This window comes from Oryctolagus cuniculus, chromosome 11 (genome assembly GCF_051225735.1).
Source record: "Oryctolagus cuniculus isolate XC-2025 breed Fujian yellow rabbit chromosome 11, ASM5122573v1, whole genome shotgun sequence".
NCBI classification, from domain to species: Eukaryota; Metazoa; Chordata; class Mammalia; order Lagomorpha; family Leporidae; genus Oryctolagus; species Oryctolagus cuniculus.
In genome coordinates this window covers 118,987,589-119,013,342 of record NC_142877.1, presented here as the reverse complement: position 1 = coordinate 119,013,342, position 25,754 = coordinate 118,987,589, and the positions used below count along the sequence as shown (strand labels likewise).

Genomic DNA, 25,754 nt, shown 5'->3' with positions numbered 1-25,754 from the left:
AGCACTGCTCCACCAGTCCCGGAGGAGCCGGGCGAGTCCTCCCAGAGCCTGGCACTCTCTGGAGTTGTACCAGGGAGGAAGCTGGGGCCTGAGGGCGGAGAGGCCCCCTCTGAATATATCCGGCAGGTCCAGCACGGTCCATCTGCAGGGCCTGGATTCCGGTCCCAGGCGGCCACAGTCTCCCAGCAGCAGGCCAGGCTCGCGCGGGCCCGTCTGAAAGCAGTGAACAGGCAATGGAGAGAGCCGTAGCTGTGGAGTGATGGGGGCGGGGGCTGTGGACACCCTTTTGCTCATGCTGTGTCCCTCTCTTGCTGCCACGGCTCGTCTGAGACAGGCCCCACGCCTGTGAGAGGCCAGAAGCACATCAGCCCCCTTGTGCCCAGGTGATGAGCCCCGGGCCCAGCCCCACCCTCCGCACAGCCGCTGTAACCAGGCTACTTCCCAGCATCCTGTCTCTCTCTTGCTACCCCGGGGCCTTTGCACATCCTGTTTCCTTGGCCTTTCTTTAGCGCAGCCCATGCATCTGCAGCTCACCGGGCCCCCTGGGCATGGGGCCCTCTGGAGCCAAGTGCTGCACCAGCCTCCTGGTCTGGATTAGCCAGGCCTGTTTGTGCTCATTCTGGCAAGGGGGCAGGCCGGGGCGAAGCCGGGCCACTGCATCCCCTTTAAATGCTTCAACTCATTTAACCTTAATTGCCTTGTTTTCATAGACATTTGCTGAGGAAAAGGACCAAATTATAGCTTGAATTGGGTCTTACTAATCTTAATTAAAAGCTCTCGTTTGTAATCAGGACCAGGCCTCAAACCGCCCTCAGCTGGCTTGTTTAAATAACCGGGACCCTCCTGGTAATCACTGTTTAGTCTGAGCAGTGGGCGCACAGCACCCCTTCTGCGTGGACCCCGTTCAGGGGACCATTTACACAAGTGACTTGTTCCACTCACAAGTTCCAACTGAGCCTGTTCCCAAACGCTGTAATTAAAGCTCTTGGGGAAATAACTCTTTGTTTTGGCCACAGTATATCAAATATATGACTCTTTTCCTTTTTTGGTGTGAAAAGGAAAAAAATGACAACCTCATGGCCATCAGAGATCACAAAATTAGCATGTACGTAATGAATGTAAATAGTGGCTTCCTGAACTCTGTGTCCCCCCAGGGCCTGCCTGTCAATCAGACTGCGGAGCCTATTATTAAAGAAGTTTAACAAAACTCCTAATAACACACCCAGCCATCCATTTAGTTTAACATCAGAAAAAAAAAAAAAAACTTACAGCCAATTGGCCTTCCTAGGGAATAATGCCCGTGAGCTTATTAAATCATTCTCATCACTGTTTTTTTGTGTACTTTACTGAAACTCCAGATAAGTTCTGCCTTTTGGGAGGCCAGGGCAGGTGGGAGGAGGTGGCGGTGGGGGCAGGCTCCTGGCTGTCAAGCTGTAAAACTTGCAATTACACGTGCTGGTGGGCGCTCTCCCAAAGATGAAAGCGCTCAGGCCAGCGGACCGGCAGGCTGGAGGAAGTCGGACGTGCCGGAAAATTCTAAGTTGCTGTTAGCCAGCAATTAGGTCGCATAGCTCGCAACGGCCCAGCTCTGCAACAGACCAGAGGCCTCTGGGCACCCATCTCAAAGGTTTTTTGTTTGTTTGTTTGTTTTTTAAGATTTACTTATTTATTATTTGAAAGTCAGAGTTACAGGGGGAGAGAGAGAGAGAGGTCTTCCATCTGCTGGTTCACTCCCCAGGTGACCGCACAGCCAGGGCTGGGCCAGACCAAAGCTAGGAGCCAGGCGCTTCTTCCAGGTCTCCCACGTGGGTAGCAGGGGCCCAAGCACTTGGGCTGTCTTCTGCTGCTTTTCCAGGCCATTAGCAGGGAGCTGGATCAGAACTGGAGCGGCCAGAACAGGAACAGTTGCCCATATGGGACGCCAGCGTTGCAGGCAGCGGCTTTATCCACTAGGCCACGGCGCCGGCCCCGGGTTGGTTTTTAGAAGGAAAAATAAAACTCTCCTGCTCTTGTCCTGCAAGCGTAGGAGGCGAGCTCGCCTCTCTGAACCTCTGGCCTGGGTGCAGTTGTTCCACGGACGTTCACTGAGCACCTGCCCCGTGCCAAGCCTGGTGCTAGGGCCAAGATGTGCGCCCTGCCCCGAGAGACCTCGCTGGCCCGCGGGAGAGACGATGGGGAAGGACGTGGTGATAAGGGGTGTGGCAAGTACAGGGTGTGAGGAGGGGGAGAAAGTATAGAAGGCTCCCCGGAGAAGGTGTCCTCTGGGAAAGCAGGACAGAGCCCGTCTCCGATGTCCCTTGCACTTGCGGCAAGGGTTCGAGGCCGACACTTTAGTCCTTGTTGACGCAGAAACTCCAGTGAGTGGCTTAGCCATCCCCCATCCCCGGGTCCTCCTTCGTCCATCCAAAGGGCCCCCCAGCACCTGCTTATGCATTCGAATGCAAAATGCACTTGGTGTGTTCAGCAGAGGTTGCAGGGGGACAAGGCCTCACCGTCCGCCAGAGCGCGTGGTCGGCTGCGCCGGGGCCTGGATGCCGGCCTTTCTCTGGTCTCTAAATCCCCACGTCTCCCAGGGCGAGGGGTCTCTGCCCCCGCCCCCTGCCCCGGCTCCCCGCCCCGCAGGCAGCAGCCCCCCTCCGTGCCCTTCCTCCCAACCCTCTTGCCTCCTCTTGGCCGCTTCTTATTACAGTGGCCGTATTTGTTTTTCCGTGCGAGGAATGCTAACCAGAAAAAAACCATTATTTCTAAGAAAATAAACTGTGGGCTGCTTGGCCTTTGAATGCTACTGAAAGGGATGGTGGCCTTCCCCAAAGGCCTTGAGACAAAGGGGGCCGGGGCTCGTGTGTGCGGGCAAGGTCAGGGGGTCTGGGAGAGCAATCCGAGGGGCTCCTCCAGATGGGCCTGCCTTGGACTTCCGGCCTAGGTTAACAGCAACTGCTGGCTTGCTCACCGCCCTCCCCCCAGCCCTCCAGGGTCTCTGACATGTACCCCTGTCTCGGGGAGCCCCATGCCTTCTGTCTGGGCCTCTGTGTCGGAGGGAACGCAGCTGGGGGTGGGTCCGTGGAGGTCTGGGTGGCCGCCCTGTGTCACCGAGGCAGCTCTGTGTGCAGCCTTTGTGTGCCGACTTAAGAGTTCAGGAGGGGTCGGGGGGTCTCTGGGGGGCCAGCTCCTGGTTCAGGGCTCTGCTTGCTTCTCTGGTGCCCAAACTTGGCTCAGTCTGTGGGGCAGCTGGGGGGTCCTGTGGGGGACGTGGGGGGCGGGGTGTGGCCGGTCCCTTGGCAGCGCAGCCTTCCTGGCACAGGATTCGTCCGTTTGTGTCTGTGTCGTTTTCTCCCGCAGGCTGGGGCTTGTGTGCCGGCAAGGTCAGGGGTTCTCGGTGAGGGCCAGAGGTGGCCTTGGCGCTGTGTTGATACCGAAGGAAAGGCGTTGTGGACGTGATTGGATCCTCCGCGAGGACCCTGGACCCCTGGGACCCTGAGCCCTGGGATGGCTCTGGATAATTGCATCAGAGTCAGGAGAGGGGTCTGGACCAAGCCCACCTGTCCGAGTTTCGGCTCTGCCATTTACTTCCTGGTGGATCTGGGCACGTCCTCGAGCTCTCTGAGCCTAGCTTCTGTCTCTGCTCCACGCGTGAAGTTCAGACCTTGCGCCTGGGCTCCGGCATGGGGTAAGCCATTACCCCGTAGGCAGGGCCTGGGGCGCAGTTGCCACTGTGGTTATTTATTGCTGTGTGACAGAGACTCTGCAGAGGGATCTTGGAGAAAAAGCCAAGCAGCCTGCCATGGACCACCTCAGCAGGGAAGGTGGCCTTGGGGCCGGCTCAGGGTGGGCAGCTCTCCCCGCACCGGCAGAGCTCTGGGTGCCCAGCCGCCAGCCCATGGCAGCATCAATCGAGACAGCTTTACGGAGCTGTCATTCACGTCTCGCCCCGAGCAGCCATTTAAAGTGTGCAGCCCTGCGCCTTCTAGTGTACTTAGAGGTGCTCATCTTTTCTGTCGGTTTTAGAATCTTCCTTTTTGAAAAAATATTTATTTATATTGAAAGAGTTACAGAGAGAGAGAGAGAGAGAGAGAGAGAGGTCTTCCATCCACTGATTGACTCCCCAGATAGCTGCAACAGCCAAGGCTGGACCAGGCCAAAGCCAGGAGCTTCTTCCAAGTCTCCCACATGGGTGACAGGGCCCACACACTTGGGCCATCTTCCACTGCTTTTCCAGGCCATCAGCAGGGAGCTGGATTGGAAGTGGAACAGCCGGGACACAAACCAGCGCCAGTATAGGATGCTGGTGTCACAGGCGGTGGCTTTACCTGCTGCGCCACAATGCCAGCCCCTCGAATCTTTTCGATACCCCAAAAAGAAACCCGAGTCCTTAGCCCTCATCCGCACACAGGCCTCCGCCCCTGCAGCCCTTGGAGACCAATGGTCTTTGTCCCCTTAGGCGGCCCGGCTGGATTCTTCGTCTTGCAGAGGCTAGGGCAGGTGACATCTCTGGGGAGTGGGGTCTCTGGCTATAAAATAGAGATGTTGGTTCCCGGCTCTCAGGGCTGTCGCGGGTGCCTCCTGCCTCACCTGTCACACTGGCTGTCAGCTGTTCAATGTCACGCAGACTCGCTGAGCACGCTCTGCTAGGTCCTGAGGCTTGCGGAACTGGGCGCAGTTCCTGTCCCCTGCGCTGGCAGCATCCGAGTATCCTAGCTGTGATGGCGTCTGTTCAGGGTGCCGTGGGGCCCAGGTGGGGGAGGGGTTGTGTCTGCCAAGAGATGGCCGAAGCGCAGGAGGTCCAGGGGGCTCGGTGTGCGTGGGGGGGTAGCTGTTTGTGAAGAGGAAGGTGTCCCAGGCAGAAGAGACAACCCAAGCGCCAGTGAGGCCACCTGAAGCCCCCACAGAGACTGGGAGGTGTCGCCAAGGAGCTTGAACCCCGTGGTGGTTGTGGATCACAGAGATGGGGGAGCCATGGTCAGTGTGTGCCGTTAGGAACGAAAAAGTATATGGATTTGTGTTGGTTTTGTGTGACCTTTGACCTCTCCTGTAATTAACTGCTGGGCCCACTTCTGGCATTGTCTCGGCAGAAGGGAAACCTGATCGATGGATGCCAGGGGTCCTCGGAGAGCCGGGCTCATTACTCAGTCATTACAAACCTAGAGCTTAACCCCGCGCCCCCGGAGACAGGGCCTTAATCCTTCCTGCTAGGCAGCCCGAGAAACCGCCTTCCCTGGAGCGTAATTAGCCAACAAACCGGATTAAGATTTATTCATCAATAAGGACCCAACTTCCTAAGCCATACATCTCTCCCAAAATGGTTGCCTGACCTGAGCAGCACAGGGCTTTCCCTCAAGGCCCAGACAAAGGAGGGGCCATTCGGGTGCCTCACCGGGGCAGGGGTCTTTGTTAGCGCGCTCGGTCCCCACTGTCAAAGGGGGACGCCCGGACAAATACCCACCCCGGTGGGAAACACAGACATCTTCAGGACTGGTCCCCACCAGCGGAGCGCGGGGGCCCTGCCAAAAGCCTTGTGTTGCTTAAACATAACAACAGACCGTGCTGACGCTTCAGGCAAATGCCCTGAAGTTATTAAAACAAAGGAGAAGGCACTCCGGCTCCTTGCTGGAGAATCTTCAGAGAAAGAAGGCATCACCGGACAGGCAGGCGTCTCACGGGGGCACAGGGGTCGGTTCTGAATAAATGAAACAGTGCTCTCATCCCGGCCGGCGCTGCTGGCCCGCACCCACAGCCGCGGGATGCTGGGCACACAGGACAGGCGGGATGGGTAACCTTCCTAAAAACCCCGCAGCGTGCAGCTCCCCGCGCCGCGTCCTCCGCCCCGTTAGATGTCGGGAGCTGTCTTCCCTCGGGAATCGAGTTTCTGTTCAAAAAGCAAATCCAGGCCGGGGGAGGAGTGGGGAGGGGGCGTGAGCAAGCCGCCAGAAGCTTCGTCTAAAGTGCGCAGAGCTCAGGGTGCAGTCCCAAGTTTTGTCCTGTCCACTTCCTGCCTTCCCATGAGCCACCCCGACCCTCACCCTTCAACCTCGTGGAGCTGCGCTGCAGGGCTTGGAGATGGAGACGGTGCACTGTGTGGCCTCTCCCCACCTTGTTCCTTAGTGGCGTTTCGGACCGTGGAGCACTCCGGGAAAAGTGTTCATTTCCCGTCCCCGGAGGAAGTGGCTCCACCAGCAGCCTGGAGCTGGCGTGAGTGGTGCCCCTGGCTGGGGGCACCGCACTCGCACCTGCTGCCTCCGTGGCTGCGTCATGCCGGTCTCTGCTTCTGTCACCACGTGGCTGTCACCCCCCTGTGTGTCTGTGTGTCCTCACGTGCTGTCCCCGCCAGTTCCCCTCTCCTTAAAAGGACACTGGCTGTTGAATCAGGAGCCATCGTCATCCAGCACGGGCGGGATTACATCTGCGAAGACCGTATCTGCCAATCAGGTCACAGGTGCGGGTACCGTGGCTTAGGGTTCAGTGTCATCGTTCTGAGAGACACAAACCCATGCCAGTCCTTGAGGAATAAACTCCCGGCGGGCTCTGCTGTCCCCCCTGCTCCTCTGCCCTCTCTGCCCCCACCTGCCTGTCCTCGTCCTCTGGCTGTAACGCTCCTTAAGTAACTGGTGCCCAGAGGGAAACCTGGGGGCCTGCGGAGCTTCCTGCCGTGGTGTTGGCTCCTGGATGTGATTCTTTTTTTTTTTTTAATATGTATTTATTTATTTATTTATTTGAAAGTCAGAGTTACACAGAGAGAGGAGAGGCAGAGAGAGAGAGAGGTCTTCGGTTTTCCATCTGATGGTTCACTCCCCAATTGGCTGCAACGGCTAGAGCTGTGCCAATTCGAAGCCAGGAGCCAGAAGCATCTTCCGGGTCTCCCACGCGGGTGCAGGGGCCCAAGGACTTGGGCCATCTCTTACTGCTTTCCCAGGCCACAGCAGAGAGCTGGATCAGAAGAGGAGCAGCCGGGACTCGAACTGGCGCCCATATGGGATGCCGGCACTTCAGGCCAGGGTGTTAACCCGCTGTACCACAGCACCAGCCCCCTGGACGTGATTTCTACAATCATAAACCCACTTGCTTAGGGAGAGATCTGTTTGCTTTCCTTTGCGTGTTTATCTCTTTGGGTCTTATAGGAGAAGGCACACATGATTTCAGAAAGCAAGAGTTCAAGGCACACACCGGGAAGGCCGGGACGAGTCTGGGTCAGGAGCAGAGGCCTCCATTGAGGGCCCTGGGGAGGTAAAGCTGACTGCCACGGAAGCCGGGGCTTCTAGACAAGTCCAGGTCTAGGGGAGACTCTGCAGGAGATGGAGTGAAAGACAGAAGTCAGCAGCAAGCACTCTGTTCTCCAGCCACCGCGTCTACCATGCCCCCACCCCAAGGGGAGTCGAGGAGGGAGAAGGCTGGAGTGGCATCGTTGTCCTTAGCAGTCTCTGTACATGACCTTTAAGGTGAGCACATTTGTCATTCTGCCCAGTGAAAAGCTTGCTCCCCCAGGCAAGCCGAGGCCCGGGACTGCTCTAATCAGAGGCCCAAACACAGCCTGCTTAGCAGAGCGAAGGCTTCCCAGACCTCACGGCCACTAACACAGCCGGCTCGCCTGCGTCATGTGGACGCAGTGCCTCTGATTGGGCTCTTTGTTTTTGTTTAGCTTTGGCTTTTAGGACGCGCAGGGCCACGTTTGTGACCCATCATTTATAACTGTGCCGAACGACAAAGATGCGTTTCTGCGTTCTGTCACTCTGTCACCTCCTTTCTTGCTCTTCACCTTGTTCTTTTTGCACGTTACTCTGCGCACTTTGTAAGCTGTCTGGATAGGTGATATCTGAAGGGAAGCGTGAGAGCGTGAATACAGGCTTGGCTGTGTGGGTAAGTGAACATCTGGGGAATGGCTGAGTGGGTAGGGGTGTGTGCGCGCGTGTGTGTGTGAGAGAGAGACCAGCTATCCCATGTGTGTGTGAGAGAGACCAGCTATCCCGTGTGTGTGCGTGTGTGTGTGAGAGAGAAACCAGCTATCCTGTGTGTGTGTGTGTGAGAGACCAGCTACCCCGTGTGTGTGTGTGTGAGAGAGACCAGCTATCCCGTGTGTGTGCGTGTGTGTGTGAGAGAAACCAGCTATCCTGTGTGTGTGTGTGTGTGAGAGAGACCAGCTATCCCGTGTGTGCGTGTGTGTGCGTGTGTGTGTGAGAGAGAGACCAGCTATCCCATGTGTGTGTGTATGAGAGAGAGACCAGCTATCCCGTGTGTGTGTGTGCGTGTGTGAGAGAGACCAGCTATCCCGTGTGTGTGTGAGACCAGCTATCCTGTGTGTATGTGTGCGTGTGTGCGTGGGAGAGAGACCAGCTATCCCGTGTGTGTGTGTGTGTGTGTGCGTGTGTGAGAGAGACCAGCTATCCCGTGTGTGTGTGTGAGAGAGACCAGCTATCCCGTGTGTGTGTGTGTGCGTGTGTGTGTGTGTGCGTGCGTGTGTGTGTGTGTGCGTGTGTGAGAGAGACCAGCTATCCCGTGTGTGTGTGTGTGAGAGAGACCAGCTATCCTGTGTGTATGTGTGCGTGTGTGCGTGGGAGAGAGACCAGCTATCCCGTGTGTGTGTGTGTGTGTGTGTGAGAGACAGAAAGCTGGGGTTTGGGTCCGTGGATCTGTGGAGGGGGAGGGAGGGAGATTGTACGCTCAGAGGAGTGGGAGCATGGCATCTGGCTGGGTATTGGGTGGATGGCGGCGTGGACGCGCACTGGATAGCTGGGTGGATCTCCGGTCAGGTGGGTGGATGGGTGGATGGTGACTGGGTGACTGGAAGGGTGTAAGCTGACCGGCTATTCAGATGAAGATGGCAGCACAAGTAGATAAATGGAAAGATGGTTGGGGGGCACTTGAATGGATAGGTCACGGGGTGAGTGGGTGCTGGGCAGGAGTTTGGGTGAACGGATGCAGGGATGACTGGCGTGTGTGTGTGAAAGTGGACGGATACGGAACTAGTGGAAGGACAGACGGGTGAACAGGAACTTGGATTGGCTAAGACTGCCCTGTGCCGAAGGTGAACTAACATCCCGGAGCACTTTACCGATGACCGGCAGGTCGTGGGCTCTAACCTATTGGGCAGGATGTGGGTTTTGAGGAGGGCAAGACCTTTATTCTGATCCTTGCCCTACACTTAACGATGTGACCTGCACCAATTACCCAGACTCCCTGCACTTTGCTTCACTCAACCATAAAATGGAGTTAACGTGCGCTCTCCAGAGAGCTGCTGTGAGAATTAAAAAGGCGGATATAGGTTTCAGAATAGATATGTGCATTTTTTCTTCTGAGGTACAATATGAAAAGGAGAAAAAAATTTTTTTTATCCAAGCATGGAACAAGATCTTTCCCTTTAGTCTGCCTGCGCCAGCCTAAGTAGCATGTCTGCTGGGACCAACAGCCTTGCTAGTGGCACGTGACGGATTGGGCTTCCCCCCCAGGGTTGGGACCAGGCCGCCTGCCGAGTCACCCGCTGAAGGAGGGCTGTTTGGGAGCTGCTCCGTCAGATCCCACGAGAGGCCACACTTGGGCTGTCGGGTGTGGGAGAACGTGCAGTGCTTTGGTGGCTGACCGGGCGTTGTGGGAGGTGACTCGGTGCTCTGGGATGGGGTACGCAGGGCAGTGCGGGCGGCTGAGTTCAAGTGGTGACGTTGCCTTTGGAGTGTCTGAAGGTCTGGGTGAGGGGTGGTTGGGTGGGGCATCTGGGCTCTGGACAAAGGTCCGAGCTGCAGAGAGACTGAGAGGTAACCGTGTCCTTGTCTCTGTACCAGTGTCTTCCGATGCTCATCAAGTCTAGCACCCTCTGAGAATTTGTTTTTTAAAGATTCATGTATATATTTGAACGAGTACAGAGGTCTTCTGTCGCTCCCCGTCTTCGTGGAGGAACGACACAGGACCCTGCGCTGTTCTTTTGTCTGCTCGGCCCTCCCCGGGTTTGCTGCTGGTTCTTCCCGGGTTGGCTACTATCCCTTCCACCTCCGTGGAAGGGCAGTTCCCCCTGGCCACTTTCCCCACTTCCGCGGGGGAGCGGCACACCGCCGGCCAGCTCTCTCGGGGGCTGCACAGGTGTTCCTTCAGATAGATGTTCCTGGTGCATGTTGTCTCTCTCCTCCTTTATAGTCCTCTTCCGCCAATCCCAACTCTGCTACCCACACGCTGAGTACACTGCTCTCCTCCAATCAGGAGCAGCTCCTGCTGTTTATTGGTTGAACTGGAGGCAGCTGTATAGAAGCTGTTTCCTCCCTTCTCAGCGCCATATTGTGGGAGAGCAGATGCATAGAATAAGTCTTAATTCCAGTAACTTAGTCTAGTCCGAGTTGCTCCCAGTTGCAGGGCTGGGCCAGGGAGCCAGGGGCTCCTTCCAGGTCTCCCACGCAGGTGCAGGGGCCCGGGAACTTGGGGCACCTTCTGCTGCTTTTCCCAGGCCACAGCAGGGAGCTGGGTCAGAAGTGGGGCAGCCGGGACACGAACCGCACCCGTAGGGGACGCCGGCACTGCAGGTGACCGCTTTACCCGCTACGCCACAACGCCAGCTCCTTTAATTACAATTTCTGTGAGTGTTAACTATCACGCCGAGGAACAACTAAAATGAGTTGCAGAGTTGGCCCGCTGATGCACATGGCCACCGGGCAGGAGGGTGAAGCCCCTGGAGGCCCCGGCCGCCTTGCTCCTCCGTCCTCGTGGCTGGGTGGGTGCACCACGCGCGGATGCCCGGCCCAGACCCTGCAGGCTGGCGCTCCGCTGCTGCTGCTCCCGCCGAGGTCGCCCTCCGCTCTGCGCTGTCTCTGGCAGGCGGGCACCGAGTCACCTCCAGTTCCTCCGCCTGGAGTCTCTACCCCGAGATAACGCCTGCCTTCCAGACGCCGCACTAGAGCCCAGGGCTTCCCCCACCGGAGCTCGCTCCCTGCCGTAACTCCTCCGGCAGTCAAGGGGCGGCCAGGCCGCCCTCTCCAGCCCGGCCTCGTCTCCACTTTCAGAACCGGATCCCGGCTTCAGAACGCCCCTTCTCCGGGGTAGGGAAGGAACTGCTCGCTCCCCGCCCGCCAAAGCGTCAGACGCACCTGCGGATCCACCTGGCGCTGGGCACTTCCGGGTTTAAGTGGGGGCACTTCCGGTTCCGGGTCGGCTGTGGGCACTTCCGGCTGCCCTCGCCTCCTTGTCCTGGAGCCTGTGGCGATTGGGGTGGGTGTGGATTGACGTGGGTTTGGACGAACCCAGGGAGTGTGTCGGGGTGGGGGCACCAACGACTCAGAGCGAGCGCTCCCGGGCTGCGGGGACAGGGCCGCCGGGCCGGCCGCCATCACTGTGCAGAGGTGGGGCCGCCCAGGGGTGGGCTCCGGGGTGCGGCCTCCTCAGGCCGTGTTTTGGGCCCTGCGTCCTCTTCGCGCTCGTGTGAGGTTGTGGAACTGTGACCGTGTGCAGGGGCGAGTCCGTGTGCGGACGGCGACGCAGTCGTGGGGGCAGCGCTGGGCGCGGGAGCCCACGCGGGGGACGTTAGCTGGCCACCGTCCTGGCGTCCTCCCAGGGCCCCCAGGCTTCTCCGGCACTCCAGAACTGATAGCCCTGCTGACCCCTGATGGGAAATGTTGAAAAAGCCTCAAAACAGCACAAAGGGTGACCTTTCCGGAGGCATTGGCCATTGTTGGTGAGACAGAAGCCCTTGTCAGCACGAGGAAGCTGGGACGGCGGGATGCCAGCGTCAGCCGCTGCTGCATGTTTGGGGAGTTCCTGGCTGTTCTCCGTTCCAGGGGTCGCAGTGTTTCACAAGAGAGCCGGTGTCGGGGCTGGCAGACGGGGCCCTAGAGAGCCGGTGTCGGGTCTGGCGGACGGGGCCCTAGAGAGCCGGTGTCGGGGGCTGGCGGACGGGGCCCTAGAGAGCCGGTGTCGGGGGCTGGCGGACGGGGCCCTAGAGAGCCGGTGTCGGGGCTGGCGGACGGGGCCCTAGAGAGCCGGTGTCGGGGCTGGCGGACGGGGCCCTAGAGAGCCGGTGTCGGGGCTGGCGGACGGGGCCCTAGAGAGCCGGTGTCGGGGCTGGCGGACGGGGCCCTAGAGAGCCGGTGTCGGGTCTGGCAGACGGGGCCCTAGAGAGCCGGTGTCGGGGCTGGCGGACGGGGCCCTAGAGAGCCGGTGTCGGGTCTGGCGGACGGGGCCCTAGAGAGCCGGTGTCGGGTCTGGCGGACGGGGCCCTAGAGAGCCGGTGTCGGGGCTGGCGGACGGGGCCCTAGAGAGCCGGTGTCGGGTCTGGCGGACGGGGCCCTAGAGAGCCGGTGTCGGGGCTGGCAGACGGGACCCTCCGTTACGCCTGTTAGTGCTGAGTGGGTTCCGGGGAGGCAGAGGCGGCTGCGAATCCTGCCCGCTTGGCCGTGGTAGGAGACGAGGGGCACCCACACAGGCCCAGCGTGCGGCCCTGCTCTTCGGGGTGGTGGCCAAGGCCACCCGACCCAGGTCAGGTCCCCAGCCCCCAGCAGGCTTGAACCTGTTGCTTTGTCCCCAATCCCTCATATCCTGCCGGTGTCGCGGTGGGGGAGAGGGGACCCCGACCCCGCGCTCTCCCTGACCCCTCTGTGTGCTCATCCTGCCGGGATCAGGGTGGGGGAGAGGGGACCCTGCGCTCTCCCTGACCCCTCTGTGCGCTCATCCTGCTGGTGTCAGAGTTGGGGAGAGGGGACCCCGCGCTCTCCCTGACCCCTCTCATGCGCTCATCCTGCCGGGATCAGGGTTGGGGAGAGGGGACCCCGCGCTCTCCCTGACCCCTCTCATGCACTCATCCTGCCGGGATCAGGGTGGGGGAGAGGGGACCCCGCTCTCTCCCTGACCCCTCTCGTGCCCTTCATCTTGCAGACATTGACGAGTGTGAGAATGACTACTACAACGGCGGCTGCGTCCACGAGTGTATCAACATCCCAGGCAACTACAGGTGCACCTGCTTCGACGGCTTCATGCTGGCGCACGACGGACACAACTGCCTGGGTGAGTGCCACAGCCGTGTCCTGCTCCGGGCACGCCCTGCCTGTCTCTCCGCTCTGGCTCCGGAGCTGGGGGCTGCGGGAAGGCTGGCCCTCCTTCGGTTGCCTGCACTGGTTTGCTAGGGGGTCTCGTAACAACAGAAATTGTGTTTCCTCGTGGCTCCGGAGGCCCAGAGTGAGACCAAGTTGTCAACAGGCTCGGTTTCTTCCAAGGCCCCTCTCATTGGCCAGTAGCTGACCGCCACCTTGCTGTCTGCGTGTGGGATTTCATTTCTGTGTGCTCCTTGTAACGACACCTGCCCAACTCCACCCTGACAACTCCAGGTTTAATTTCATTACCCTTGGCGGGTCCTGTCTCCAAATACAGTCACATTTAAGGTGTCGGGGTTGAGTTCCTTCAACATAGGAAACTTGACGCCATTCAGTGCATGATCATTTATAGCTTTCTTTGCCCACAGGTCAGGTACATTTTAAACCAGTTGTGTAAGAGGAGTCCACTTTTGCTGGGTACATAGAAGAAGGTAGGGGAGTGGAAAGACAAAATGGAAGACATCTTAGTTATCTGGTAGGTTTCCTTCCCGTCTCCTCTGTGTGCAGCCGTGGTTCTGCCGAGGTGATCAGACAGTCGGCATGGTTTTGTCTCACTTTTTGCTTGGCCAGCATGTGTACCTCAGACACTTTTACATGGCCCCACCACCACTGCTGGCCCCACAGTCTAAGTTACAGTCACCGTGTCAGTCTCCAGGGATGCACACCAAGTCACGTGCTGGGCAGCTTGGACGACACGCATGGATCCCTCACACTTGCCAGCAGGGCCCGTTCCTCCTGAGGCCTGGGAGGGAGAGTCTGTGCCAGACTCCGCTGCCGGCTCCTGGTGCCCTCAGGCATTTCCTTGGCCCATGGATGGCGTCCCCCATGCCTGCCCACTGTGTTAGCACTGTGTGTGTCTCTCTGTGTCCAGTTTCCCTTTTTGATCAGGGCAGTGGTTGTACTAGATTAGGGTTCACCCTAACAACCTCATCTCAACCCGATTGTCTACCAGGACCCTGTTTCCAGACGAGGTCACAGTCACAAACAGTGGGAAGCATAGCAACAGCTGTCGACCCAAAACAGCTTGTTTGCCGTCTGGATGGGGAGGAGCCTGTGGCTCTCAGAGCAGAACCGCCTGTCCCACTGGCCTCTACCACCAGCTGCTGGGTGCTCAGGGGCATGGCAGCTGGAGCCTTGGGCATGGGGACGTGGCCTTGGCAAGATGTGTCAGCGACTTGTCTGGGCCCAGGCCCTTCTTGGTAGGCCAAGGCGGTGAGGAGCAGTGACCAAGGACACCCAGACCTCTGAGACGTGGGCCCGGTGTAGGGAGCGCCAACTGCTTGTAGCTCTTGCTGCCATGTTGGTCGCTGAGCCTTGTCTTCTGTGCCCTAAGGTAAGGGCCATGTGCCGCCCGCCCACCGGGTGGTGTGTGAGGGTGAGTGACAGTGTGGAGTGAAGAGTGGCCCCTAGCATAGCTCAGCAAGCAGGGGTTACCTTTGTAGGGGATTCTGCTGTTTTGTGACTGGACATTTATTTATTTTTTAAAAGGTTGATTGATTGATTTGAAAGTCAGAGTTACAGAGAGAAAGGAAGAGGCAGAGGTACCTTCCATCGGCTGGTTCACTCCCCAGATGGCCGAGGCCAGGAGCCAGGAGCTTCATTCAGGCCTCCTGCATGGATGGCAGGGGCTGAAGCACTTGGGCCGTCTTCCTCTGCTTTTCCCAGGCCGTTAGCAGGGAGCTGGATGAGAAGTGGAGCAGCCCCATCTGGGGTGCCGGCGTCACAGGCAGCGGTTTTACCCACAGTGCCGCAGCACCGGCCCCGTGATGGGACATGTGGATTGTTTCCTTTTTGTTTGTTTGTTCCTGCTGTCAGAATCCAGAGGCAATTCTGGGCATAAACTTTTTTTTCCCAGTTGTATCCTTAGGAATGCTTCCCCAAAGTGGAACTCCTGGGTCAAAGGGCCCCCTGAATTTTTTGTGGCTCTCTATGTAGGGCTTCCTAAGAGGGCTCTGCAGACCCTCTGCCGGCCTGCGTGTTGGTGCGCGGCACAGGCAGCTCGGCTTCCTGTGTGCCCTGGACCTCTGCCTCTCAGTGCGCTTGCTGCCTGGTTTTGTTTAATGCATGTTGAATCACAGATGAGTTTGTTATGTGGAACAGATCTGTGAACATGTAATTACACCCAAAATAAGTGCCAAAATGGAGGTCTGGAGAGCAGGTTACCGAAGCCCAGAGGGGCCTGTGGAAAGCCGCCCTGGATGGGTGAGGTTAGGGGTTGAAGAGGGGCCTTGGACAGAGGGTAGCAGTCTCCAGAGGCCGGGGAGAAGGTCGCCGGTCAAGGGCACGGCCCTGCAGAGAGCGGCAGGCAGCGTTCCAGGCTGGACTGGGACCGCGTGGCGGGGCTGCCGGGAGAGGGGCTGCAGAGTTAGGTGGAGCCTTTGAAGTCTATGCAGGACATGCGTCGTGCCAGATGCGAGGTTAAATGTTATCCAAGTGTTATCTCATTCAACCCTCCCGAAACAGAGCTTCGCTTTCCCAGTTGTTTGCCCGCTTTTCCGATGAAGAGAGAAGCCGTTTCAGTAACTGGTCAGTGAAGGCAGAGCTGTCACCCAGCTGCTCAGGAGGACAGACCCCGGGACTCCCAGCTCTCAGCTGTGTGACCTCTGGCGAGTCACTGCACCCTCGTCACCTGTGCACTGGGCCGCACGGCCCCGGTGCTGTGGACTTGCTGTGTGGACTTGGGGAGATCACGGGCGTGGAGACGCAGCGGAGTGGCTGTCCTGAGTGCACTAGCACATCAGGGCTGATCTGGTCATCAACTTGCAGGCGCCCTGTGTTGACACCTGCAACCTGCACCTCTTGAGGCCTCGCGGGGGCCAGGGCCCTTGCCGCCTGCACTCCCTGGGGCTCCCTGTCCCCTGTAGCACCTGTGCCTGTGCAGAACCACCTGCGTCCCAGCACGCTTGTTCTTGCCCATGGCAGGCACACCCTGTGCCACCAGGCTTCAGACAAGCGGTGAAGGCTGAGCGGGCCTCTGTTCCACAGGTCTTCCTCACACCGGACCCCCTGCACACACGGCGGGCGGCCGAGGAGCTGCCCCTCGTTCGCTCCGCTGCGGGAGCTGGGGCAGGCTCTTCCCGGCAGACTGCTTTGGTTTGGTCTTTTTCCTTCTCAAGACAATACCCCAGCTCTAGTGAAGACGGAGCTTGGTTCGGGCACAGACTGACTGTGTGACCTTGGGCTCAGTCGGTGACCTCTTGGAGCCCAGCTCCCTCCTCTGGGGAGCACTCTGAGGATCCGAGGCCCTGGTGTAGGCTCAGGATCATGGGGCTTGGTCAGCGCTGGCCGAAATGGACCATGCTGTAAGAGTGAGCTGGGTGCAGTTTAACAGCGTACACTCAAACTGGGGCGCTACCAGGCGGGAGTTACAGTGTGAGACCAGGCCTTCAAACACGGCCAGCTTTAGCTCCTCTGACTGAGATGGAGGGTCAAAGTGGCAGTGAACGCCAAAGGAGATACGTCGAGCCGTGCAGACGGCGGGAAGACCGCACAGGTCAGACGCAGCCACATTGGCACAGCCAGGTTCTCGAGCTGCCTGCCCACGGTCCTCTTCTGCCCTCAGGCACATCGTGTTTACCCCTCGGTGCCGTGACTTGTTGTTATGGAATTGTTTGCCAATACTTTACAACCAGGGGATAGCACGTAAAAATGGATACTTGCAGCCTGGCCTCTGTGGCACTTGGGCAGGCGTGCAGGTGGAGGCCTGCTCGGCTGTGTGCCCGGGAGTAATTTTGAAGCTAGCCCAGGCTAGAATGTGCCCTCTCTCTCGACCGTGGCAGAGGTTCCCTCCTAACCACCTGGAAGGCTAGATTGGAGTTCAGAATTCTAGGGCTCCTTGGAGTTTTGTCTCCAAAAGTGGTGTCACGGGTGGTCCCGGCTCTGTCCCCAGGCCCCGTCCCGTACTGTAAGGAGCCTCGGGGCACGCTGACCTGGAGGGTTGAGCTCTGCCCATGACTGCCTGTCAGTGCTCAGACTCGGTGTCGGCCGTCCCTCTGAGAACTGACAGGCTTGGGCTCTGTGGACTCCTTACTGCACTGGGAGGGCTGCAGCCACCGGGGAGGCAAAGCGGGGGCCCCTCCAGGGGCATGTGCACCTCGTGGCGCATCTCAGTGGCACTGGCAGCAGGTAGAGTGGGCAGCTGGAGGAGGAGGCAGATACTCTCCCGCTCGCTACAGCCCCCACCTCTCCCCAGTGCTCACAGCCCTTTGACTTTGGACATTTAACTATGTGCTTGGAATCATGTTCATGCCACCCGACAAGGCTTCCAGCACAGGGCCTGCTAGTCTCCCTCCCTGGCCACCCTGGTCAGTCACAGAGCCTCACCCCACGGCGTACCACCCACCAGGACCATGAGGCCGTTTGCACCCCCTGTCATTTGGTCTCCAGAAGCCTGGGTCAGGCGTCTTGTCCAGTTGTGGCATTGCCCTCCGAACCACGGCTGGGTTGCTTCGGATGGAGGCCGGTGAGACCCCAGCCCCCAAGAAACGGAGCACAGTGTGAGAGCGTGGCGCTGCCAAGGGGCGGCGCGGCCGCCGGCTCCGCGGTGTTTTCCTGCCTGCGTTTCCTTTTCTTTCGAGCGAACGAGGTTATTTGCTTGCAGAGACGGCCCGCCTGTGACTGTCCTGGAGGGTGTCCAAATCTGTCCTTCGGAGAGCAGAGCCTTCTCTCTGTTTGACATCTTTATTGAGGAATTTCTCAAATATAACAGAAAATGACACCAGAGGGAATTGGAACCGAGATGAGGTCTTGCTCAACCCCAAATGGCTGCTTTTAGCGGTGTAATTACTTGAAATAGCAGTAGTTCTGTTTGAAAAATATTATCCCAAACGCCATGCACTCGGACGGCAGGCGATATTTAGGCTAATAGAATAAGGTTTTTTTTCAATCTTAAATGAGAACCAGCAGTGGGTAGTTTTTCCCCGTCTGCACGGAGCGAGTCTCCTTTTCTCTGAAGTCGTTGGCTCAGCGAGCCAGACGTTCCCCCCGACCTCGGCCTGTACCTTGACTTACTGAGAGACACGCCCCTCCCGTTGCTCACGGTTGGAATTCTGGGCCGGCCGGCAGCACTCTTCCCCCGATGAAGAGAAGGCCTCTGGGCCAGATGGAGCAGAGGGGCCGAGTCGGGACCCAGCCGCTGCCTTCCCGCTGACACTCACGGAGCGCCCGTTGTGAGCCCGGGCTGGTGCCGGGCAGACTGCTCTCTTGTTGGTTCAAGATTTTGAGCCTGTCTCTCCCCGCACCCCCTCGTGTTCCACAGCACCCAGACGCCAGCTCCGTGCAGCCGGCTGGGTTCGGGGAGGGAGCCCCAGGGTGGGATGCTAGACGTGCACTGTCTGTGTGTGAGCCCAGGTCTCAGGCGTCTGCTGCGCCGGCTGCGGGGGTGCACTGAAGGGCACGAGGGCCCCTCGCTCCAGAGCGCTCACGCCAAGCAGGCCTCCTGCCCAAGAGCTTGCTGCCGTGTCGGGGCACCGTAAGTGGCCTCGAGTCTCCCCCAGGCCATCGTGTCTCCCTGTCTGACGGCGCAGAACCTCCTCTTGTGGTCCTCACCCTGCCTCTGGCTCAGAGGCTTCTCAGGTCAGGGCCCTGCGTGCCTCTCCCTGCACTTCCCTGCCGCTCCCCTACGGCCCTCCTCCCCGCTTGGCCCTGCTCTCCTTCAGGACTCAACTCCAGCGTGCCCCCGCTCTGAGGTCTTCTGTGGCCCACCCGTGCTCCACTGGGCTCCGTGTTGGGATCCTCGCTGCTTCCCCTGAAAGCAGGCTTTGTCTCGTCTGCCTGCCCACTCCCTCCTCTGAGCCCAGGGCAGTGTCTGGCGTGACTCTGGCATTTGATAAATCCTTGTGGAATGAGCGCGGTGACGCATGTGTAGAAGTGCCTTGTTGTCGGGAAAACCTTCCCTTCCGCAGACCTCCGTGCCGGCCGTAGCGGAGCTAAGGATGAATCAGAGGGGGCTCTCTCTGGACTCCCGAGGTCCCGAACAGGTCCGACACCTGTGAGGAAGGGCAAAATGCCCTCTCACAGTCGCCCTGAAGACATCCACCTAGCGTGCATGTATCTGTTTATCCAAAAAACAGTCTGAACGCCTGCTGTGGGCCACACAGTTCTAAGTGCTGAAAGCTCAGTGATGTGCAGATTTGGCAGCACCTGTGCCGAGGGGCTGACATCGTAAGTGAACCTGCACCTGTCAGGTCATCACAGGCCAGACCCACTGAGGATGTGAGAAGACAAGATGCTGTGGGGGAAGGAGAGACAGTCCTGGGTAGGGAGGGCTCCCCACACGGAGTTGAACCCCGTCTTCCTCTGCTGGGGGTCAGGGGTCACTGAAGATGGCTGACCACCCAGCGTGTCCAGGCCTCGGGGGAAGGCGGGGCTGGAGATGACCTGATAGCTGGAACTGGAGTCATCCGGAAGCTTCTTTGCTGACGTCTAGTGATTGAGATTGGCTGTTGGCCAAACTCCGTATGGTCTTTCCACATGACCATGGCAGAGGGAGGTTGCTCCCAGCTTGGTGGCTGGGTCCCAAGGGCACTTTTTAAAGAATACCGAAATGATTTTGAGCTGGTGAGGTGCAGGGGATGTGCCTGGGCTGTGTGCAAAGCCCTGGGGCTGGGACCTGCTCCTCGCGGGCTCCGGGGGCCCCACCCGGCAAGCTGCTGCTCCCAGAGCTTCCTCCTCACCGGCACCGCGTCTTGCACTCATCAGTCCGTTGACTGGGGCTTCCTGCTGCCACTCTGCCAGGGGCTTGTTCTGTAATCCAGCACCTGGCACCTCCTTTCCCAGTCTCCGTTTTGGGCTCTGTGAAGTGCGGATGGCCCGAATCCACTGGGATCCGCTGAGCGGGACATGCAGGTGACAGGCCAGGCCGCTGAGCGGAAGGAGAAGGGGAGGAGCAGCGGGGTGCTCAGGAGACTCAGCGGGGCCTGCAGCCCAGCTGCTCCCGGGGGAGGACGTCGCCCCTGGACGTCCCAGCTGCACGGCGGCCGCCGGTCCCCAGCATGATGAAAGGCCTCACGCGGCCGCGGCTCCTTTGAAGGCGCCGCTCTCCTGGAGGACAGCTGGAGACAACGTGTTGCTCCCGCGAACCCCTAACGAGGCTCGAGTTGCCGCTGTCTGTGTACTTCTGCAGCTCCAGCCCAGATGCGCTCTCGCTGGGAGAAAATGCTGACCGTTTTCATGTAAAACTGAACAGCCTCAGACTGTCATGTACTTGCTCCATAAACAGCAACGTTTTCTAAGGTAAACTCAAGAGGTTTCTTCCCAGCCTCGTCACGCCCACCGTCCGGCCCCCACGTCGGCCCCGCTCTTGGCCCACGTTCAGGTGATCTAAACAGGCCGGGTCGGAGGGATTTGCTGTCGGAGTCCAAGCCGGACTGGGGCTGGCCTCTCCCCTCCGCGTTTTACAACTGTTAATCTGATGGGAATTCTTGGCCTGAGGAAGAGAAACACACTGGACAGTGTTGTTCGTCTCTGTAAACGAGCGTCCGTCTGTCCTGGGTCACTGCAGAAACGGGGAGGTCCCGGGGTAGGGTGCAGGGGACACATCCTGACCCGGCTGTGCTCGGAGAGTGACGTGGCCTTCCGCGGCTTTGTGCCGTGGCCAGCTTAGGACTGAGTGGGGACGGTGGGGTGCTTCTGATAGAGGGGGTGGGGGTCACTGACTTCTGTGGGGGACCTTGGGAAACTCTCTGCCGCCCTGTGCCTCAGTGTCCCCATCTTCTGTGAAATAAGGGCATGGGATTCGACCAGTGGTTGTCAGGCTTTGTGGGGGTTGGTTTGTGGCAGCAGAATCCCTTTTCCCAGCAGAATCAGTGGGGAGTCGCACTGTTCTGGCAGAAATGGGTGGAGGACTGGCCAGGACCAGGGCCCTGCTCGCCACAGAGCCTGTCTCCAACGCCGCGAGATCCCCGTTGCACCCTCGGGCAGTGCAGCTTGGAGCCCCTGGCTGGGCCGCCGTGTGCAGCCTCTCATGGCGTGGCAGCGGCCACGCTGTTTGCTGTGCCTGCCTCCCCCTGGCCAGGTTGCAGTCCCATCTGCCCCCTCCTGGTTTCTCGGAACCATGGCCTCATGTGTGGAGCAGCGTCTGCTTCCTCACTGTGCACGCCTTCCTTCTCTGGAGCACTCGGCACCGCTGCCCACGTGACCTCCAGCCTCTCCATGAACCCTTTGCTCGGCCGACCCCTGCTGGCCCCTCAGGACTCAGCTGAGGCCTGAGCCCCTGTGCACACCCCGACCCCCAGCCGCCCTCATTTGCACTGGTACCTCGGGCGATGGCCCCTGCTTCCTTGGGCGCTCCCAGAATGCCCAGCTGACTTGGCTCTTTGTCCCAGCGCCTGCGTAGGCCAGGCCCAGGGCAGCCTTGTTTATGTGCTGGGGAGACGGTAGGGGGCTGTGTGAGGGGCAGAATATTTGCTCGTGCCCATCACGGGGATGGAGCCGGAGCCAAACAGTGCACAGGCTGCCCCTGAGCTGGGTAGGTCTGCTGGGAGACCCCTTGGCCAGCCCATGGCTCACACCCCCTCGGGGCCTATCTCCATGGCCAGCTCCTCCTGATCTCTGTCTAGATGTGAGCTTGGGGAGCAGACACAGAGCCACTTGCCGGTGGGGCTTTGGGGCCAGCCCTGTGCTGACACTTGCTCACCTGGACAGGAGGCGTGGTGTTCCCAGGAGGGCCGTAGGCAGACAGCTGGTGGTCTTTGTGAAAGGACGGTGCACACGGCGGGCGGTGGGGCGTCTCCTCCCACTTCTTCACCCCCTCCCCTTGGTTGCACGTTCAGGCCGGGGATGGCACTGCTTCTGAGGCACCCTTCCTCAGGGAGGACTGTTTATCAGTGGGGGCTGAAATCTGTTGTCACTCCTCCTGGTGCCAGCCCCGCCTTTGCATAGGTCTCGATTTGGTGGCCCGGGGAAGAAGTCCTGCTCTGTCCCGGGACAGAAGGCCAAGTCCATAAACAGCAAGAAAAACAACCCACCGCGGAGGACGAGCCGGCAAGCAGACTCTCGCCTGCTTCTGTTCCTGTCTGCAGTCCCCGTGCCAAGGGCTTGGTCAGAACTCTGGGAAATAAACAGAAAATAAGTGTGCTGTGAAGGCTCTTTAAAAATACCCCACCACCAGAGCTTATGCCCTACGCCAGACACGGAGCCGCGTGCCTAAAATGGGCCAGCACGTCTCTGCCAAGAGTCGTGCTTGTGTTGGCGCGGACTGCACCCTGGATGGCGTTTGGAGTCACCCTGGACGTTGGCTAGGCCTGGCTGAGTCTGGGCAGATGCTGCAGCAGCCCCCACAGGACAGGCCTGGCTGTTTACAGTGGCCGCTGGCCAGCCCCCTGCATCAGCTGCCCGGCACCCCTCCCTGTCACCCACCTCATCCCCACCACATGAAGCTGGAAATAGACCACCGGCAGAGCTGCCATGCGCCTGGCTGGCACTCCTCGTCTGTGGGAGGTGGGCAGCCATGGCAGCTGGCCAGCTGCTTGCTCTGGGGTCTTTGGTTACCTCCCAGCTGCTGCCTTCATGGTAGGGAGAGGACCCAAAGGCCCACTTGCCCTGCCCAGCTCGTGTGCTGGCTGCCACAGGGTCACAAGATTCCGTGGTTCCCTCTGCTCTGACCCTTGGCTCCACGTCACACTTTCTCCTGCCTTTCTGCTCCCAGCAAACTCAGTGTCGGGCCCATCCCTGGGCATCCGTGGCCTTCAAGCCTCTGCACGGACCATCCCTGCCTGCAGAACCTGCTGTCCACACACTGTAGCTGTTCCTGCGACTCCCCCAGCCCTGCCCAGGGACTGACCAGAGTGAGGCCCAGCGCAGGTGTGTAATCATTACCCAGAAGCACTGAGGAAGGGCAGAGGACAATTCCCCCAGTGTGTCCACAGATCGCGTGTCCTGCTCTGTCCAGCCTTGCTTCCACGTGGCTGGAGGCATCGCGTTGGCGTGTGTGCACTGCTCCTCCCATATTCCACCAGAATGGTCTCTCAGTCTGTAGTCACGTGGCTGAGATGTGGGGAGCCACAGCCAGAAAGAGCCGCCACTGCCCTGTCCACCTGGCTGGGACAGGGCAAATGCCCCACAGCAGGGGCTTCTGGGATCCGTGGCCTCCACACCTGCCCTGAGGGAGCTCCCAGGCTGTGTGCGGAGATGTTCCCAGGATGGCACCTTTCGTGTGATTCATACTGGGCATGTGCAGAGGGTGGGGTTCGCAGGCGGCTCGCCCAGCTGTAATGAGAAGCAGGTCCCAGGTTGGAGTGGAGACCGGGTGGGGGCGGACACTCTAGGAGATGGGAGCCACATGTGCAAAGCTGAGCCAGGTCAGCGTGTGGGCTCCAGGGTGTGGAGGCCGGAGTGTGAAAGGCCATCGCTGGGGGGTGAGCCCTGCGTGCCGAATGCTGTGTGCTCATGAGCCCTGGAGGTTTCTGCCCACTGCTGAGACATCAGGGGCTGGCCAGTAGCCGCACACGGGGCCTCCACAGCCTGGACCTGCTCTCAGGGACAGCTACGAGGCGGGTCAGATCTGAGCTGCAGTGTGGGAAACTCTGAACAACTTTGAGTCTAGAAGGAGGTGAAGACCATGTCCAGGATGACGCTTTGCAATTAGAGAAAATCAGCATGTGATGAGAGACAGAAACAAAACAGTGCTCGTGAGCACGCGTGTATCTTCCCTGTGGGACTGGTGATCCCTTTCTTTTTCACTGTTTCTTAAAAATGTCGCTGTAGGGTTAATACAGTATTACTGGACATGCGATCGGGAGCCATGCTAGGTTCTGGAGGGGCGGAACGCCATGGAAGGGAAGTGGCCGCAGACTTGGCTGGAGAGGGTGGGGTTAGCTGGGGGCAGGTGGGGCACAGTGATCTCTCTAGTGCTGCAGCCAGGCTCAAGTGCCCCTTGGTCATGAAGCTCCCTGCCCATACTTTCTCAAGAGCATCCACTCTTATGAGACAGAGGCATTTCTCAATCCTGGTCGTTGCCATGTGACCCAGCCTAGAACCAGACAGTGAGGGACTCCTGGGTGCTGAGGGGCGAGCCAGGGGAGCCCAGCCTGGGGCCGTCCCAGTGCCCCGTACGAGGCCGGAGACCTGGACACGGGCGTGTGCCGAGTGCTCTTGTCCTTGTGGGGAGGACTCAGAGGGCTGGCGGACGCACAGAGGGCACCAGCCGATGGAGGAGAAGCCCCCGTGGCAAGCTGGCGAGCGGAAGGCCTGTATTGTACACCTGACAGCTTTGGAAGGTGGAAGAAAGTGCCGGGAGAACGCACGCCTGAAGTCTAGAATTCCAGACGACACTGAGGCTGGGGCCCACTCAGCCGTCTCGGCTGCAGCCAGGTAGGGCCGACCGGCCAGACACCTGTGTCGGCGGAGGTATTGGGGAGCTCCCGCCGCCCCTGGGCTCCTGGGGAGCCTCTTACAAGGAGTTGGCATCCCTGGCGCCAGCCACAGGCCGTCGGCGGGCCTGCCGGGCTCTGGGGCCGCTGCTTGCGGAGCCACCAGCCCGGCCGCCCTCCCTCCCACCAGTCCCCCTCTCCTATCCCTACCAGAAGGAACTGACAAGCTCCACTGCCTCCCACAGATGGCCGGCCAGGACCACACTCCCAGCTGTTCAGGCAGAGGCCTGAGAGGGGGAAGGCGTCCAGTCCCCACTGTGGCTCTGTCACTCACACTGGGGACCACCGACAGGCTGCCTGCCGCTGCCCTGGGCTGTAGCTACAGAGGAGACAGTGCAGAGCTTCCTGACAGAGCAGGGCTCGAGGGACACAGCCCCTCCCCTGCCCACGCCTAGACTTGGTCTTGCCATGGGTGGCCCAGACAGGTCAGTCAGGTTGTCCAGGAGGGTCCTACTCACTTCAGACCACTCCCCTCCAGCTCCTGCCTGAAACCCTGCCTTCAGTGGAAGGCTCTGGGCCTTCCATCAGGGAAGCAAGATGTGCCAAACTGTGCGGGCCCCTTCACTCCCTGGACAGACGGTGATGCCAGCATGGCGGTGCGGGCAGCCAGTCCTCTTCCCCTCACCACCCCCAGGTCAGGCCACGCCGTGGCTGTGGTGGGGTGAAAGCTCTGACCAGGCTTCTCTTGTACCTCCTGCTGTGCTCATGGCCTGAGCTCCCACCCCCCACCCTCCAGGCCACGTCACTCAGCTGCAGCCATTTCTCCCCCGGGATCCTGGGACGGCAGCCTATGCTTTGCAGAACACTGCACCGAAGGCCATGCAGCTCAGCTCTGGTGGAGCAGGCCGGGAGCCAGAGCCGCTGGGGAGCCGTGCCAGCAGCTCCATTCCCCAAGCACATTTCTGTGGTGCTCAGACACCCTGGGAGACAGCAGGGCTCCCTGTTCCCAAGGACTCTGTTGTCTGCAGAGGTCACAGGTCACCAGGTAGGAAGGCAGCGGGACAGGGCCAGGGAGGGCGCGCCAGGCAGTGACGGCATGCTGGGAGCTGAGCCCTGGAAAGAAACGGAGCCCGGTTGTGTGTCACAGCGTGGATGACACTGAAAGCCCCAGGGACCCTGGGGAGCCGGTTTATCTGTAGAATCGAGATGGGTCTGGGGGAAGGTGGACAGGCTGAAAATGGGCGCAGAGCTTTTGGGATGGCGGAATGTTCTGGAATGAGATCCTAGTGAAGCTTGCACAACAGAGTAGAAAACCACAGGGACACGCTGGTGAATTTTCTGCAAACACGACTGAGAAACCAGAGGTGACGTGTGCAGAGTCAGAAGGCATGTCCCA

At 59.5% G+C, this 25,754-nt stretch overlaps 1 protein-coding gene across 8 annotated transcripts in view; it reads left to right on the top strand.

The window, feature by feature from the left end:
- Positions 1-25,754, top strand: part of SCUBE1 (signal peptide, CUB domain and EGF like domain containing 1) — a 116,187-nt gene that overhangs the window by 8,518 nt on the left and 81,915 nt on the right. For 5 of the 8 annotated variants that reach the window (XM_089307686.1, XM_089307691.1, XM_089307687.1 and 2 more), the window contains exon 3: positions 12,835-12,963. In XM_089307686.1, the coding sequence (XP_089163812.1) occupies positions 12,835-12,963 (129 nt within the window). Of the gene's footprint in view, positions 1-8,661; positions 10,494-10,561; positions 11,176-11,371; positions 11,639-12,834; positions 12,964-25,754 lie in introns of those variants that run through there. The other 3 variants (XM_089307690.1, XM_089307689.1, XM_070051507.2) reach the window with 3 other exon arrangements.